The following is a 19,092-nucleotide window of genomic DNA, read 5'->3' on the forward strand; positions in this document are numbered from 1 at the left end:
CAGTACATTTTCCTAATGACCCTGCTATGTCTGAGTTTGATCCTATTCAATTGTGACTAGAGTAATGGACAGTAAAGACGACCTCTCTTCTGTAGAGCTATATAGACAGTTTCTATTGTATTCTCGACACTTAAATCATGAAACGTGAAGAAGCCATTCTAAGCAGGATACAGCTGGGTCGAAGGACTGCTGATGCCAATTATGCTTTGTACATAATAATGCACATTTTACCTATTTGGAAAAAAATTCACATTTATTTACTGTCAAACAGGTGTTAAACTTTACACTGGATATTAGTGATGGGCTCAATATTAACAGGTTTACACAAAGGGATGAAAAAAAGCAGAATTTTGTTGAAACAATTTACATTTCATTAGATTTTTATCATAAAATAAATTAATTACTAAATATAGGCAGAAGGAATATGGAAGAGTAATAGTTATGTTTTATTTATTTTTTTAAAGGACAGGCACCTTTTATTCACGAGAAAGCTTGTGAGAAGTGTCCAGTGTCCCCTTTACCCCTTACCACCCAACCCCGATTAAAGAATGAACAGGGAATTGAGTTACAATCTTTGTTAGCTATACCAAATTTGTGCAAGGCTTGGCATAATTGGCTTCTAAAACAATTTTCTCCCCAAATTATGTTTTTTGGCAATAAAAATTCAGAACGTAAGAATAAAATCTAACTTGTCAAAGCAGAACACTGTTTACAGTGAAAAATAAGTGAAAACGGGTAGAACTTGCATTTTAAACATACTACCGTACTATGAACAGAGTGTAAGAAAAACAGCTTATAACATATGTGCAACCAAGAGCTTTTCACAATATTTTCTTCAAACTCTTTAAAATTATTTTTTAATGACACTTATATTTCAGTTGGACACAAATGTATTTATTTTACCCTAGCAATAGAACAAAATATAATTTCTTTAGCCATTTTTTCATGAGAACGGTTCATTGTACAGTTGAGGAAATATATGAAATAAGGCCTGTGGCTTGATTGCTAGTGGTTAGACATGTATTCAATCTTTGCCCTAATGGAAAAGATTTGCAGTGAACTGCAAACTGATGCAGAATATCTCTCCTGCTTTTGCAAGTCTTGTCAGGAACAGTAAGGTACAGTAAATTTGTCCCACAGGATTTTAGAGCCTACGCCTTGTATATAATACAATGTAGGCCTAGAAAAAAAAAATGGTGCAGCCATATTTACAAATTTAGTTCACAAACTGCTGCAGTAAAATGGCTGGAAAGTGTTTATTTCTCTTTTTTTCACAATTTTGTTAAATTCAGCAGCAGAAGATATCTTAAAATACCTTGTTGGTATTTCTTTTCTTTGTAACAAATAATTCATTTTAGTATACTCTGTGTATATACAAAGTTTTTGTTTTATAAAAATTCACAGAACTGCGAGGTCCAGTCATCCCCGTTACTGGAGAACCACAGCGTCAACAGAATTGTCTCTTCAAGCAGATATGAGGGAGCCTGCATGGGGCCAATTAAGTCTTTTTAATACTTGTACGTGGCCTTTAATATTTCTTTGCTACACTATTAAAGGCTTGTCACGAGTTGCATTTGTCCTTCTCTAACATCCCCTTCTGGAATACATCCTTCCTTGTTAATGGGAATTATATAGCCGTCGCTATTACCCCTGCTGATCTGATAGTACATCTGAAGCTGATGTCCAGCTCCTAGGTTTGGCATGCTCTTGTAGTAAATGTCCTCATTTTCACTCCTCCTGGAGGGAGAGAGATCTTCTTCAACGTCGGGGCTGCTCTCTGGATACGGAGAGTCTCTGAGATTGGGCATGCTCGTGTAAAGAGAGTCTCTGTTGGGGGACTGGAGGTGGTCGTCAGCCTCGGCTGTCAGCTGAGAGACGTAGCTGTCGGTTCCCTCGGTCTTCACTTTCTTCTGGGGCTGGTACAGAAGGGAGTGAGTCCGCTGAGGAATGAGTGGGGCCTCAAGCTCTTTGTGGTGGAGCTCCAGCCCAGGGGTGTCACTGTGCATCAAAGATGAGGCATCTGCCACGATGGCGTCATCTTCGCTACTGCTCCCGCCGATCACAGCTTTGGCTGGTAGCGTGCGCTCCAGGTTGTGGTTCTTGCTGCTGCCCCGCAAGTTGTTGTGCACTAATTCTGAAATGATCATTTTCTCAAAAGCAGTATCATTCAGGCTTAGTCCACAGTCTACAACTTGCACGCTGTCGTTATAGTCTCCATTGCGCAATGAGTAGCTGTTGTTGAAATTACCATTTAGCGGTAGAGTATCCATGGCACTTGTATCCCTGGCATTGTTCAGTGAATGTCCTGAAACGGAAAAGGACAGCTCTGGTTATTGCCTGATGTGCTTGTTATCAACTAGTTTTTTGGTTTTTTTTTAACAAAATTCTTTAATGTAGTTCAGGACAAAGTTGTACTTGGAAGTAAGACTTGAGAAAAGTTAGGTTACTGAACATTCCCAAATGTAAACAGTTGCACACCTTATAGGAAAGATGCATTTTAAAAATAGTATCGTGTATTTCCTGAGAGGAATAGTGGCATTTTAATTTCTTAATTTAGTGTCAATTCTGTGACTCTTCCACAAGGAACTGTTCACTCCATGCCCTTGCATATGTAATGCAAAGCAATTCATTTGGAAACATCTATGTTTTGAAGTACACCACCATGATTTAGAAAAAGAAAATTAACAGAATTTGTCCTAAACGACACTAAATTAAAAAGGAATTAGATCACAGACATAACTGAAGGTAAATGTACAACATAAACCCACGTAACTGGCAAGCAACTACTTTAACAACAGTTCTAACATTTTTTCCTTTTTATTTTTTTTTTTTTTTGAGATGAAGTAAAGAAAAGAATGAAAAAAATGGATAAATACAAAGAATTTATGTTAAACAAGGACAGCCATCTTTCACACTACAGGGACCAGGGCCCACAAGCACCATCCAACAACACGATAGACAGCAGGTGGAATGACTCACTTTGGACAACTCACATCATGTCTGTCTGCTCAGGCTATCTGGCCTAAGAGTAGCTGATATATAAAAGAAAGTAAAATGATTTATTGTAACATGATGAAGAATTACTGAGCTTCTCAGCAACTTAGTCAGAGCAAGGGTTCAGCAAATTAGATTACTAAGCAATAACAGCTTTTCTTTTCCCACTTAATGTAATTTTTTTGCACTAATATTCTGTCTGCCAACAACGGCCCCAGGCTTCTAAAGGTCAAAGTTTGCCTGCAGTCTGCATCAGTCACAGTGACAGCGCTGAATGAACCAGAATAGTTAATTAAGAGTTAGGCCCACAGTTACCATGGGCATGGAAGTCAAATGCAGAAATGTTAGGAATTTCTGTAAGTATGGGTCACAGAAATTAAACCAAAGAATAAATATTAGTTGTGGAATGGGAAGAGGAAATCAGCCATGGCTGATATCTCATAGCTGCTGGAGGAATGACAGATTGGGTAAGTCTGCTGGAAACATGAAAAGAAGTTTAAGGGGGGAAAAAAAATGAAGTCTTATGATGATTAAGGTCTTTATGCTTTTGGGTTTGGCTTTTTTTTTTTTTTTTTTTTTTTTGGTAACACGATAAAGAAAAGGTTTTCCTATAGACACAAAGACATGTAAACTATGACAGCACAGTGCTTCCCAAGCAAAGGAAAAAGAAAAAAAGAAATAAAACTTTGAAAGAAATTAAACAGTCTGAACCATGGAAAGTCAGATGGTTAGAGCATTCCTAGAAAATCACTTTATCTACAGATATGTCTGGAAGTAAAGAAAGAATGGAGTGACTTTACTGAAATGAGTCTGACCACTGTGAGGCTGCTGCATTATATGCAAGGCTTGGAGGAGTATAAGAAAAAAGCTGTTTTGGAAAAGATTATACATTTTCCCTTTTTTTTTTTTTTTTTTTTTTTATAATTAAAGCTGCAGCTTATCCTAGAAAATTCAATCTTCTCTGGAAATATTGTTTTCAATTAAAAAGTAATTGCATTTTCTCATGAAAAGATTTTTGTCTTCAACTTTAAAAAATAGAGTAATAATTTCCAAATAAATTCTGAATAATTTGCAAATCATTTTGTATTTCTGTTATTGTTAACTCCTCTCCATGTGTACTCATTTAAACAGTGATGAGGGTTGTTTGAAAGGTCTCTTTAAGCTTTGATTAAACAACTTTGTAGTTTTGCAATTTCATATATGTTCCAAGATTTTTCTTGCAATGGATTTAGCTGCACAGAACATATGGCATTTATAAAAGTAGACAACACATGGACCACATGCTGGCATTCATTTCCCTCATGAAAGTGATTTAATTCTATAATTTTAATTCTCTTTTCTTCTGCTAAACAGATACCAAAATATATCTGATAATCCAAAATGAGTTTTCTATTATATACAGCAGAGTTAAGCATGCTAGAATATATTCAAATTGGTTTGATGAGGCAAATTTTGTTGCCCATGATCAGGTAATTCATTTGAAATCTTTCCATAGCCTGTAGCAAGATTACTGTGGGAATGTAAAAATATAAGTAAATTGTTAAGCATTTCTGCTTGACACTGCTTTGGTTTTAAACAGCAAATTATTTCAGCATTGCATAACTTCTGTTACCAACAGGGTTTGCTACAGACCACACGTTGTTTCCCAAAAAGCAGTATGCAAGTACTTTTTGAATGTGGAAACATCTCATTTGCAAATTGTGAACCACTTGCCCGCTGAGTCTACTTCATGACCACTAGTTATGTTTTAATTGTGCCCATTAAAAATCATGCTGAAAAAATTTACATTTGATAGGCAAAGTTAAGTTTTACTCCCATACTTGTCTCTCTGTAGGTTGCTAGAGGAAAGCATAAGGAAAGTAAGAAAACAAGAGAATGAAAATAGAAACTACAGTTCAGTTAAAAAGGAAACTTGAAATAAAAACTGGAAACAAGGTTTTATGAGCTCTTTATCAAAGATTTATCGTTCCAGTTGTACTAAAGTGATCTTATGACTCATCAAACAGTAACTGCTAGATATTTACTGATGAATTGCACCATAGTTAAAAAAAGCAACTAGATAATGTAACAACAAAATGTTAGGTAAGTGATGACACCCTTTATTCCTACAGAACTAAACTGTTCTAACTGTTAATCTCAAGATTTTCCTACAGGAAAATGATCTACCATAAAGCTGCACTATACTATAGATCTGTTTGACGCTGGATACAATTTTCTACACTGGGGTATCCAAAGGTGTCAAGATGCCTTGCGCTGCTTTAGTATCTCATCTGTTCCATAAGCAGGTTTTTCTCAGCAAGCTTTAGAGTCAACCTTATATTGCATAGACATGATACCTCTAAGTGATATATATCTTGAAGATGGGCTCTCAGACCATGTGGTGTCAGTCCTGTAATAGTATATTAAGATTTATGCCACCTGTGTTAAAAACATGGATAATTATTGGTAAATACTGTTATGGCAAAGGCATTACTATAATATAGTGCAGTTTTACAAGCTGACATTGGCAATACTGTATTTCTCAAACTGACAGAAATTCAGAATGTACAGCTAGGGTATTGCAACTTGAGTTTCTATCTAGGGAAAAGAAGGGATTTGCAGCGAGCCAAGAAAAGCGTTTTTATTCAGGAAGTAGAAGCACACCTGGTGAGTTAAACACAGGAGCTGAAGGGGCATTACATACAACTGTTTCAGCGAGCAATGTGTTATAGGGGTTGTTAGTGCCGTGTGGTCGAAGAAGAGGGTTTGTTAGTAGGTAATTGCCAGTCATTCCTAAAGCAAAAGAAACAGAAAAAAATGTCAGTTCTTTAATTTTAGGCTGACAGTTTCAATAAAGAGTATTTTTTATTCATCATGAATCATGTAGGACTTGTCAAATGTAATTCAGCTGAAAATTTCTGAATGTATTTGAGCTATGTATTTGAAATGGGAGCAGGCAAATACAGTTAGATTCCAGTAATTCACAGGTGCTGTCCAAATCCCCAAAGTAAACATCTCATGAGAGTGACATTTACTAATGTATACAAAATCACTGTTATACAAGAATAGCAATTAAATGTGTAGAGATCAAGGTACTACGTAAAGCTATTATAACTTTAAAAATGATCATCTGGAACACTTCTGTCCAGAATTGAGAGAACTGAATTTCTCGAATTGAAAGGTATTGAAAAATCTCTTATGACAGGATCAGAGCTGTTATTCACTTTATTAAAAACACACGGGTAGTGGAAGGGAAATGCTGTTTTCAAACAGACAGTGGATAACAAACTGCAAGAAGCATATCTTAGTATATGCAAAAGTATGCATGCTGAGGGGAAAGCAAAATATTTGCTCTAAGAAATCAGAGCATTCACATTTTCTCCTGGGACATTCATGCTGCAAATTCATCTGCCAGGTTTTAAAAAAGAACTCCTTGAATGACAAATTTTCTTTAAACAATCAGTTTACAAACAATGTAAGATGAAGCAAAACACTACATGAACAGATTTTTTTCAAACCTATTCTACATGTTAATGCAACACCATTTAAACAATTCTTGGAATAATGACAAAAAAAAATCAGCGTATTTTGAGAAATTATTAAGAACTCAATCTCTGATTTCTAGCTACTAGAAGAAAAATGAGTTGGAATAATGACAAAAAAGACCCCCAAACACACAAAATGCTGTGATTTAAAACTTACTTTAAGCATTTCATCAAGGTAAAATTCCACTTTCTTTTCTATTGCATTGCACAGCAGTATATCAGGATCAGTGTATTACAGACCCAAGAACAACTAAAGAGCCAGCTATATTTTTATAGTATGGATGTTTTTATTTGGCAAGGAATAGACAGTATATATTCCAAATATTAATGCTTTTGTACTACCACAGATACTTGGTAGCAGAAAATCTAAGATTCAGAGAATTATTGCCTGATTATGTTAATCTTATTTGAAACGTTGTATCAATGAACAACTAAAAAGGTTTTATCATAGCTTTTTTCATTTGTAAGGTACTTATTACTAAAAATACTAACTGAAATATATTTTGCTTGCGGTTGGGTTTTTTTGTGTGTGATGTTTAAACTTCGTTAGAATTATTACCTGTAATTTATAGTTAAGAGAATTTTTTTCGATCCAATTTTTTTTGCCACCTTTAGAAGCTTGATTTTTATTTTAAAGGAAAAATGACACTTTCCATTAATTACTAAACTACCCTTATATGTATGTATCACTGAGGTAGTGACAATATTGTAATTGAAGAAAGAAGATACCAATTTTTCTAATCATGGCAGAACATCTCCAGTGACTTGAGACAGGAGCTCGAAACAGGGAGAAGCTTTCAAGACCTCTTTTCAACTCTGTATTAACTGAGGGTGCAGCATGGTTAGAGCAAACCTCAGGAGTCAGAGACATCAAATTATGGTGAAATCCCAGACTTCTATGTGTAGTGTATTTATGGGATTTTAATAAGACACTGGAAGGGAATATACTTCTTTCTTGGGCATGAAAATTATACATTTTCTACTAAGGAGAAATTACTTAATTTTGATATTACCAGAGGAACATACAAGATTCAGATGGGGGGAGCAGTGAGACACCCAGGTCTTACTGACTTTCTAGATGCCAAATAGCAAAAATAGAATCATGCTTTCTGAAATCTTTTATTTTGCAAAATACCACACATTTTACTTTCAAAATGAATGTGAGTTAAGTACATGTCCCTACTACCGAATCTTGAAAAAAACCGAGGGAGGACAATTTGCAAGTTGTGGTTGATGAGGGCTTTACAGCAGCCCTGACACTAGTGTGTCTTCCATTTGAAACTTTCTGAGTTGAGCAGGAACTGGTCGCAATAAGATCAGGGCTACGTGTTCTTCTCCTAGGGACGTGGGTGGGAGAACAGGCTTTGAACTTGGCTTGCAGAGCGCAGTCTTCCCTCCACTGCTAGCTCAAACTGCCTTAAAAAAACACAGGGGGGGGAACGGAAGAAAGGAAGGGACATTCTGCCTCAGTTAATACCTTTGACTTCTAACTGGACATGAGAATGAGGTTACAGATTTCAAAGTCTATGTGAGCTGAGAAATTTGGAGGTTTGGCTTCTCTGTGCCTGAAAATCTGGATACTATCCCATGTGACAGATACGATGCTCTTTGAAATAGAAAAGATAAATGCTTTACAGACATCTTTTGCATAGAAATGATATCAATTAGATTTCACTGGGAAAATTTCTGCACCTAAAAATCATAGTCAAATATGCATTAAAATGTTACTGCACTCATATTTCTGTTTCAGATTTAACCTATAAAGGTTAGGAAAGATTTAAAATTATGATCTTGCTTTTAAGTTAAATTATTGATGAAACTTATTTAAATACATTCCCACGAATGGAGGAATTCAACTTCTATAGCAGGGGGCCAGTTGAGTGAACACGGTTTTAAAATGTGCTGGTGGATGACTTTAAAACTCTGCTTTTAGAAAACATCTGTTCCAGAATTTTTTTTTTCAAAACATTCTTTTCAATTATTCTGTGTTAAATGATATTAAATCTGTATAAAATTTAAGGCTTCTAAAACTGAAATGTTCCCAGTGACTGACCTTGGTTAAGTGTTGAAGTGCTGTTGATGTCACCTGAGATAAAAGACGATTCAGATTGTTTTCTCACAGTGTCATTCCACATCCTCCTTATACGACTCTGTTAACATAAAGCAGTGAGGCAGAAGCATAGTAAGTTAAAAAAAGATTTTTTCCTACTCACATGCTATTATGTAGAATATTTGTGTTTATTTTGGCCTAAAGTAAGCCATTCTTCTAGCACATAGTGAAACTTCTTGTTATTAAAACTCTAATTTATTAAATTTCATTTAGATGAAACATGATGGTATAAACCTTCCTACAAACCAGCCCCTAATTACAAGGAAAATAAGGTGTTTGCATTAGACCAAAGTAAAAGGAAATGTTTAAAAAGAAATCAATTCTACTATGCAGAAGTACGTATTTGCCATCTAAATGATAATAATGAGAAGACAATTAGTGCTTCTGATTGGAACACATCTCAATAGGCTTTTTATAAATAAGGTTAATTAAAAGCTGCTGTCAAATTCTTTGTTACCTGAGTGCCAGAGGAATAGCGAGCACTAGTTCTTGTTGTTGATGCCTTCACTGAACTGTGGGGACTCTCAGTTGGTAGTCCACCACAGCAGTAAGAATGTCGGAAGCATTTGCCATATTCCTTACGTACCTATGGGGGGGGGGGGAAAATTACTTAGCACAAAAAATAGTCTTAAATATCTCCGCTGGCAAAAACATATGAACATTGCATTGGAACTACTCACACACTTTTCAAGCAAATAGATAATTCTTGTCTGTTGAATTGTTGGCCATTAGCAGAATCAGGTACTTTTCCCTACTTAGCAGCAGCATTATCAGCTATCCAGGATTTTTGAACAAATTATTTCCAAGGTATCTACGCACTTCATTTAGATGTGCCTGAATAATCGTTGCTGAGTTATTTATGGGATTATTTTTATTTCATCTTCATACTGTAAATTAATATAGTTACGTTTACCTGAATTGAATGCTGGCTGAAAATAGTCCCTTTTATATGAGCTTTTGGTGCAGAAACCATAGAAAGCCTATCTTCCCATCCTAGCACGCAAGAAGAGCTGAGGTAACTAGCCTTTGCACTGCTTGGTACTGTCCATTACGTTATCCCTTCCAAGAAAGTGTGCAAAACCTGCAATGACTATAAAGGCATTTTCATATAAAGTTACACAGAGTAACTCAAACAGCTGCTAGTTTGTATGGTCCCACCTGCTTTGGGATTGTACAAAGCTCACAAACGAGACTGCCCCACTCTAGGCAGAGCACCAGCTATGCTGGTGGAGGCACCATCAGTGTTCCAGAGTCAAATTTTAAACTGTAAATGCTGGGAAATGAAGCGTCTTTCACTTTTAGGACCAAAAAATAAAATCTTCATTACTGTCTTTGCTGAACCTAGAAATTTGAATATATATGAGATTTCTGTCTGACAGAGCAACAAAACTAATTAATGGTTCCAGTATTTGGCCTCCATTCATTCACATTCTGTTTCCAGTGACCTACTGGAAACTTTAGTTTTGCAATTCATGTGTGTTAACATTTGTCATGAAAGCAATCAGGATTAATTTACAGAGCAGCTAATTCGCTCATATTTGGTGACTGCTACACTGACTACTATTTTCGGTAACAGAAGAGTGCATACGCATCTCAGCAGCATGACAGCATCAGTGAAAGGACACAGTGGACAGAATTTGTAAAGATCTGTAAGTCTAAACTCGTAAATCTTCTAGCAGATACTTGGGAATCTAAGTGTCTCCTCTACATCACTGAGACTCCTAAGTTTCTGGGAAAAGTGGGATTTCAGCTAACCCAGAATTCTGCTTGACCTATGAATATATAGGACAGAAAGAAAGTTATGTATATGTAAAAAGGGGAGAGGGGAAAATGCAGAAAGCTAATAGTGTGGATTTACACATGCCATGTGCTGTTTTCAATATTACAAGAATTTTACTCGTGGAATGCATGCTGTGATGTTTCTATAAACCACAAGGCTAAAGAAAATTTGAATAATTAGTGCCTTAACTTCAAGCTAGGGACAATATTTCATCTTTTTGTAAAAGTATATGGTAAATATTTTAAGTGAACCCCTATCTATATCAGCACAAAAGACACATAAAAAAATGAAAACAGAAATGCACGGATGTAGAATTATAATCTTTAACTCTGTAGTCTGAAAAACGTAAGTCTCTATATATCTTCACTAGATGGTATAACACCTAAGAAAATAAATTCCTGAACACTAATGGATATTAAATGCTCCAAACCACGACACAGTAGAGACAATACAGTCAAAACTGTATTTTTACCCAAATACCACCCTCCAGGGCTGGTTTTGCCTAATGCCTATATTGCAGTGAATGTACATTATCTGTCAGTACTGCGCATTCCACTGTCATTATTTCTAAATTATAGCTTGTTGGAAACTGATGGAAGCAACAGCACTATCATCTTGTCAGAACTGGAAACATAATAGTTTTCACTTTCACAATTCTATTTCTCTGTTCAATTTAGTGACCAACTAGTAATAACAGAATAAAAAGACTACATTAGCTATGCAGACAGAGGATAGGATGATATCCAGTCAAAGGCATCAAAACTTAAAAATCTTAAATGGCAGCTTTAACATTCTTTCAGGTATAAACCTTACTGCTCTAGGTTATGCTTTTTCACACTTGACTGGTACTTTAATATTGCTTTTTGCTGACTCCGCTTAATATAAAAACAATGCGCAGCTGTAAAAAGAAATAAAAAAGGATCTGTTTTTGATTTTCAAGTCCAATACAAGTAGTAGAAAGGGCAACATTATCTCAAACCCTAATCTAGAAATTATTTGCATTTTGAGAATGTTTGCATTTTCTTCCCTCTCTTCTTAGGCCCAATCTCCTCTCTAAGTGTGCTTTTGTTCTCTCAAAATGAGAGCCATGTTCATCTGGATAAAATTCTTTCTGTCTACCAGATCTTTTCCTAAAACATGGCTGAATGCCATTGTCTACACCAAATTTAGAGACGCTGATACTGTTAGAGCTGGTACCACTGAGAACATGCAAGAATGTGATTTTTGTACTTACACAGCAATGCTTTATCCAATGGTCTCAAACCATTTTATAAATATCAGTTAATTATGTCTCTGGTGAGCTAATTATAATGGGAGTTAATAATTGCTAGGTCTCCAGCCTAAAACTGGTAAAAATATTTAGAATCTAAATATTGCAAGTTGGGTATTTCTAAACACAGGACGTACTGCATTTTACGTTAAGTTTTTTTTGGCGGGATTTTTTGACGTATACCCTTCCCCTCAACTCTCTTTACTTTCATTTGCCATGCCTTCTAACACAGGCTATGAGCTTTCTTCTTTTGTCCTTCACTGAAGGACCTCTAAGGCATCCTTGGGAGCAGTCCCCACCCTCGGTCTGGAAAAGAGAAGGGGTGCAGGGAACCCAAGGAGAATCCCACCCAGCTGTGCCCTTCACCTCCTTCTCCTCTCCTGTTTGCTCCTCTCCCCTGCAAGCTTTCTCTCTCCCCAGCAGATCTGCTCCTTCTGGACCCCTCTGCTCCCATCGGGCAAAGGGGAGCAGAACTCATTTAGCACATCCCACTCGTGAGGGAAGGCTCTTGCCAGGGGATTCCAGTTTCTCCAATTAAGAGCATGAAGCTGTTGGATTGCTGGGGGAGGCAAACATTTGGAAAAAAGTAGTCAGGCTGGCATCTTTGGAAAACTCTCCCCTAGCATTAATGATACTTTTCTCTATGGTATGTCGAAGTTCATAATAAAATTAATTTTTACATCTCACTCAATTTTGTAATGAACGAGCACTCATAGTACAATCCCTGCCTATCACCTGTAGCTTTACGTGGCAGCTTCATGGGATCTCAGGAGAAGTCCTCTGCCTTGATCTGAGAAAGAGAGTTTCCAGGCTGAGATCAGTTTCCAGGCTGATATTGTAAATGATCTTTTGTTTGCAGTGCTGCAGTGGAGGCAGGATTTATTTCATGTGCACATAAAGACTTTTGACTGTTAAGTCCACGCTTATACGTACCACATCACCAATGTTAAACAGTACATCTTCTATAGTAATTTTCTTCCCAAAGCCTCAAAACTTTTCAAGCCCAGGTTGGAAATGGTGCATCCATTTTAAACCCAGCCAGGCCACAGAGCAGTTACATGACTCCCACAAGCACACACCGCAAGAGTTGCTTTTGAATCCTTGTCCCCTCCTCAAACTACTTCAAAATGCTCCAGTTCTTGACACTGCTATTTTTTTCTCTATCTTTTAAGAAATATATGTGGTATTTTAAAGGAGTTAGGGAACACGCATCTGTGTTTTCAGTAACTTACTTTCTTCTGAAGGGCACAATGAAAGATGAAAATAAACATTCCTTGGAAAGCATTAAATACTGTGAACAGATACGTCATCACAACAGTCCCCTCATTGATAAACAGCAGGCCAAATGACCATGTTAGGCCAAGGAGACACAGGAGAGCAAATGCACCCAGGACCCAGGATCTGTAAAAGAAAATTAATTTTAGTAACATTACTTATGAGAACGCACGTCACCAAATCCAATATTAACATTTCAGTTCCTGCAGTTGACTTTTACTAGGTTCATATTCAAATGTAAAAATTCCTTGGGTTTAACCTTTTATCTATTAAAGAAAGAACAATTCCATTTAGTACTCTTAGTCTCCAGTGAAAGCAGCAAGAGTAGATATGACCTTTTTCTTTCTCAAGAACTGCATAGGATGTCAAAACTATTTTGAAATGCAAAAGTATAGCAGAAGCCCCAGCTACTCCATTGCTTTATCTGCTTTTAGAAAAGAGATTGATAAATCTGGCTTAGCCACTAATCACACCATAGATTTTAAACAGTGGTGCTACCATATGACACCAAATAATGTTAACACAAATGCACAAAGGTTAAACAGCAGATTAAATGCCTAGAGCCCAAATCTTTAATGCTTTGATAAACTCAGCTAAACTGAAGCTAGATGATCTAACTTCCGCATGAAGAAACCCTGCTGAAATGTGACAAAAATATGGATATTGCTCTACAGAATAGTCTAAAAAAGATTCCATCATGAATAGGTTAAGGAAAAGGAATTGTAGAGAACGGCACAGAATGAAAGGGAAAGGGAATTTAGTCAGTGAATTCCACATCTAACTAATGATCTTACTTGATAAATGGCTTATTATCTTCATAGCTAGAAAGCATTATAAGCAGAAAAGAGAAACAAAATTATTAGACAGAATTGAAACAGAAATTAATAAGAGCATTTTTAATTGTCTATAAAAATTAGTCAAAATCAGGAAATTCAAAATGCAGAGGCAAGCAATTTAAAATTATAAAGGCATATAATAGTTAAAAATTCTTTAGCAAATCAGGTATCTCAAGACTAGTTAATTAAAATTAAGGGAAATCCACAATATTGACCGAGTTTGTAAAGTTAAAAGTCATGCTAGAAATTTGTTAATGTAGGGTTCTATCTTACCCAGGTAAGTCCGTATTATAGTAGCCATCACAAACACGGTAATTACTGGTGTGGATGAGAAGACAGAAAGAGGAAAAGGAAGAAAAGAGAGAGATGCTAAAGATTAGCTCTCTCTCTCTCATCATGCAACATGCAATGAAGCTGATACTGACCTATCTAGAACATCTGGTTCACAATGTTAGCCTTACTGAAAATCTCCCTTTGCCATTTTCAACATTCAAAGCAAACCTGTAAGACCCTTTCACATCCAACCCTCAGTGTTAGAAAGTTGCACCATCCCTTCAGTGTTGATCCCAAAAACCTTCGGTACAACATAAAGCTATACAGAATACAGTAAAAGACTATCTAAAGAAGCAAGAGCTGCCAAAGCCTTGTTAATTATATAACACTTATATTACTCTGCAAAAGGGATACTGGGATACTGCAGTACAGCACCATGATAAAATAAACATTTGTTAAATTAGCATGAAAACAGCAGATAATCTTCAAGTTAACAATAATAATAGAGTCAATTCTCTTGGGAGAACAGGATTACGAGTAGAAACTGCTCAGAATCCCTAAATCAAAAAGTCATTTAACAAAACAAACTTAATATAATCATATCAGCCATGCAAACAGGAACATCATTTTTGAACTGCATTTTAAATGCAAATGAAATTACTACAGTGCTGTGGCATTTCCGTGAAACAGTTTCTTGGCACTAGTTCCAGGCTGAAATTATCTAATTTTGACCGGCGTTTGTGACATTACAGCAACAATGTGACGAAAGCAGGATTGGCTCTGTTTGCTTCTAATTGACATCTGCAGTTGCTGGGAGACAATGGCATGTGCTCCTAATGGAGAGTAGCTTTCAATCAGTTCAGCAATCAGAAAATAATCATAGTTCTCATACTTGAACACAAAGCACTTACTTAATGTTTTCCAACCTGCTAGAGTCTGGCTTCAAAGTGTTTGAGTGCTTCACCATTTTGCACAATGTGATCACCAGGAAGATAAGATTCAGCTGTCAAAACAGATAAGAATGAAATTAAACTACTTCAAGTAATAGGCTGAATAATGATGATGTTACAGACTAAACAAAAACCCTGTAGTTTATTTTCAAATATGTAGTGAAACTGGGTAACCGTATCAGACAGGCTGTAACAGGTGATTGCAAATACGGATGAGGGGAAAAAAAAGTTAGAAGCCCTTGTTTCACTTAATTTTCCAAATTTACCACATCATCATGAACCACCATATTTAGCTCATGTCCAGCACTTGTCATTGTCAAGTCTAGCTCTGTCTTCCAGCATGTTGTGCTGGGCCCCTGTTCCCCTTTGCCTGTCACCTCTGGCCCTGTTCCCCATCTCACTGCCTCCCTCCGAGGACTATGGTTACCCCTTTAGTGTACTATACTAGTTGTCTTTTTATCACCCCATCCTGCTTCTGGAATGTTTTTCGCTTTTGCTGGCTTCTCCCTTTCTTTTTTTTTATTCCCTTTTGTTCTCACAATCCCACTGGGGTCTTGAAAACAGCTTAAATGTAACTGAAGAAAAAGAAAAAGAGGAAAAGAAGAAGAAACACAAAGATGTAGCAAATCCGTCAAACTTAACAGTGCCACAGACATATGCTGGTGGTGCACCCTCCTACTGCCCTCTTTCCCTTTGTAGTTTGGATTCTGTCGAAGTGAGACTGCGTGCCACCTGAAGACAAGGACTATGCTGTCTTATTCTTGTTGTGTCATTCATATAGATAACACTGGGGAAGATACTGAAGGTAATTTTTTATAGTTTTCCTACTGTGAAACAGAATCACAGATATCAAAGATACTAGGTGCCTTTCTCCTGTTGATTTCAAAGCAGGTGAAGAGCGTAGGTAAGCCAAATACAAGGATGTCTACAGAATATGGGTATACAGTTAATTTGAGTAATTAGTATGTGCTGTCCTACATCATGCAGACAATTCAAATAAAATCATATGTTTGAAAACAGTAGGAGCTATGTCCTTTCAGGGAGAAGACATACATCCTTATCTACTAGTACAATGGTCCACAAGAAATGGCTGAACTGATAGCTAAGAGAAGATGGGAGAATATGCTTGGACATCCTTATAACACATATATTAGACAGATTATAACCCCATTCTTACAATCTGCTGTACATATCTGCAACTGGTTACTGATGGAGAATGATCAAGCCCAGTCTCTCATTCTGGGGAGCCTTTGGTTTGAGACAGCGTCAAAATCCTCACAATTTTTGTAACATTGGGGATACCAGTTCATACCAGATGTGTTCCTACAGCTCTGCCACAATGGTCAAAAATGTCACTCAAATCCTAATAAAGAGCAGGTCTTAACAATCTCAAAAAGATGAGTATTTTGAAGGCTCTGATCAAAGTCTGTTAATAAGGACATATATTATAGAAATAATTCCTACTGCTAAGGGCAATCAAGTTATCGCTGCTGCTGCTGTCCCCAAATCAGGATGGACAGTATGCACTATAATGCAGTTTTCAACACCAGAACAGTGTTTGGCAGCTTTTGACCTCATCAGTCCTGATTCAAAGTAAAACATTTTTACAATTATATCTTGAGATTAATACAAAAAGTGTATGTGATACAAATAACAAAAATAAACTTTTATGACTTATTTCTGTCTGTGTTTCAAGAACTGACAGAAAATACTTGACCTTTAAGTGGAGGTATGTACACGGTATAAGTTAAGCATGATTTCCATTGCTGCAAAATGTAATCGAAATGTCAGTATCTCATGACCCTGATGATTTTTTATGATTCTTACAGGTAATGACTAACCAGTTGAGAAACACTTCATGATATCATTGTGATCACTTTGTTCCTCTTATGTAGGTTTCCACTGTACTGCGTAAGTTCCCTGGGTGAGAAAACAAGTTGCTTCTCTCCCTGGCCTTTGCACCAGACAGAGGATGGGGCTCGCGCATGACCTGACCCTCAGTTTCTTGCCTGCGCAGGCAGACTTTCTTCTTCTGTATTTGAAAAAGTTCCTTGCACATTTTGGTAGGTGACGTAGCATGAACTTCTCCAGCCTGCTTAAAAAAATGTAAGTTCAATTTACTTTTTGTGAAAACAAACAGATTAAGAGCTAGGAGACATGCCCCATGCCAATCCTAACACGTAAATCAACTTTGACTGCAACCTATGCAACCGGGAGTGCAAAATCCAGTTCAGAATAGTATTTACAGCACAGCTGGAAGCTAATCCTTGCCTAAGTAGCTACCCTGGAGTATCCTGTATTATACTAGCAACATCGTTCTTGGATCAAAAACTCATAGACGTGGCTTAGCCCATAAATGACTGCCTTATGAAACAAGAGGTTTTTATCCTCTGATTCTTTGTATGACTGAAGTTCTGGTTTGACATATGAAAAGCAAAAGCTTGTATTTACATACTGAGGTTCCTTCGGTGTCATGCAAGCAGACACAGCCCTACCCCAGTGACTGAGCCAAGCTCCAGCATATTAAACAGGTTTTATGTAGATACTTAGTTCTGTCTGTATATATGTCCTTGCTGGACTAGGGAATAACTGTACACAGCAGTTTCTTAATAGACACTTTAATTCTAATTCAGGTATAGACCCCCAAAAGCAGCCCACAGAAATAATAATGCTGTATCACAGTAGCTGAAAAAAGTCATTCCAAGAAAAAAAAGCAAAAAAAGCAAAATATTGTACTTTGAAGACAAAGTAACTATGACAACAGAGCATATGATACTTGTTTCTCCATCACTGTGAAATACTGCAGAGTTTTCAGTTTCAGCAGTCAAAAGACCATGGTTTGCCACTTGTTGAAACACGCTGGCATCTCTGTTACACATTGTATCATCATCAAAATCCTACTTTGCCTGCTTACAACTACTGTAACCAAAGCTTTCTATAGATTTGCTTTTGGCTCCCTTAATGCTTTTCATTTAGAAGTTGATTGTTTTGGAGGAATGCATGAGTTAAGACTTTTGGGCATCCTGCCATTTTATTATACAAGGCACTAAGCAGTGAGGGAACAGAACTTGTTGGAGAATAATTGCTTGTAGAAGGAATGGCTGAATTACTTCTCTCGGTGAGACATACGTGGGGGGAGAAGGAAACACACCTAGTGCTTTTGCATTTGTTTGTAACCAACTTTGTATAAGGAAAGCTTCTTCAGCCCTGAGCAACCTGGTCTGAGCTCAGAGCTGAGGCTGTTTTGAGCAGGAAGCTAGACCACAGATCTCCTGAAGTCCCTTCCAACCTGAATTGTTTCATGACTGTGAGGACTGAACTGTTACTGATCTAAGCAAATCAATCTGTAGATGTTTTCCAAGCTTTACAGATGGTCTGAGTAGGACACCTTTCTTTAAGAAGAATGTTCACCACAAACACGCAGTGCTCTGGGGTCACATAAAGGTCCGCATGAATGGCAAGACGGGCTTTTGAAAGCAAACTTGTAAGAGAAAAAATGGGCCTCTGACAATGACGACTTTCTCGTCACATCATATAACATAAAGGGCTAGTGACTGGCTGGGGCTCATCCTGACAGGTGGGCTGCATCCATCCCAGATGAACCAAAATCTGCACCTGAACAGTACCGCTCTCCTTCAATGATAATAAATAATAAAAATACATTGTGTAAACACACACACAGCCACAGTGTATACATCTCAAACAGTCACGAAATTATACCCTTGAAAAAGTCAGTAAAATCTTTTTCATGCTGCACTTCTGAAAATCAGACCAACACTTTTTTGAAGGCTAAAAATAAGAATTTAAAAGTCTGGTCGGGCATCAGGTTCAGATTTGAAGATTCTGCTGTGATACTGAGAGTGACAAAACACACAGTTACAGTAGGTGGAGCTATAATGTGAGATCTCTTAAAACATTAGCTGATAACAATAAGGAAAAACTTGGATTGATAGTATTTCATTAATGTTTACACTAGGTTTTTGCTGTAATTTCTAAAATATATTATCCACTATAAGAGACAGGATACTGGATTACATACAGAACTAGCTTAATCTATGCTCTGATTTTAGAAATGTATGC

The 19,092-nt window shown here is 36.9% G+C and overlaps 1 protein-coding gene across 33 annotated transcripts in view; it reads right to left on the reverse strand.

The window, feature by feature from the left end:
• Window positions 1-234: 234 nt before the first annotated feature.
• Window positions 235-19,092, reverse strand: part of ADGRL2 (adhesion G protein-coupled receptor L2) — a 393,964-nt gene continuing 375,106 nt past the window's right edge. For 7 of the 33 annotated variants that reach the window (XM_030032141.2, XM_030032143.2, XM_030032142.2 and 4 more), the window contains 8 exons: window positions 14,974-15,065; window positions 14,063-14,107; window positions 13,748-13,774; window positions 12,911-13,079; window positions 9,086-9,214; window positions 8,572-8,668; window positions 5,638-5,766; window positions 235-2,305 (listed from right to left, as the gene is read on the reverse strand). In XM_030032141.2, the coding sequence (XP_029888001.1) occupies window positions 1,551-2,305; window positions 5,638-5,766; window positions 8,572-8,668; window positions 9,086-9,214; window positions 12,911-13,079; window positions 13,748-13,774; window positions 14,063-14,107; window positions 14,974-15,065 (1,443 nt within the window). In that variant the 3' untranslated portion in view covers window positions 235-1,550. Of the gene's footprint in view, window positions 2,306-2,979; window positions 3,033-4,814; window positions 4,833-5,330; window positions 5,413-5,637; window positions 5,767-8,571; window positions 8,669-9,085; window positions 9,215-12,910; window positions 13,080-13,747; window positions 13,775-14,062; window positions 14,108-14,973; window positions 15,066-19,092 lie in introns of all 33 variants that reach the window. The other 26 variants (XM_030032153.2, XM_030032151.2, XM_030032152.2 and 23 more) reach the window with 17 other exon arrangements.

Source organism: Aquila chrysaetos, chromosome 12 (genome assembly GCF_900496995.4).
Source record: "Aquila chrysaetos chrysaetos chromosome 12, bAquChr1.4, whole genome shotgun sequence".
NCBI lineage: Eukaryota > Metazoa > Chordata > Aves > Accipitriformes > Accipitridae > Aquila > Aquila chrysaetos.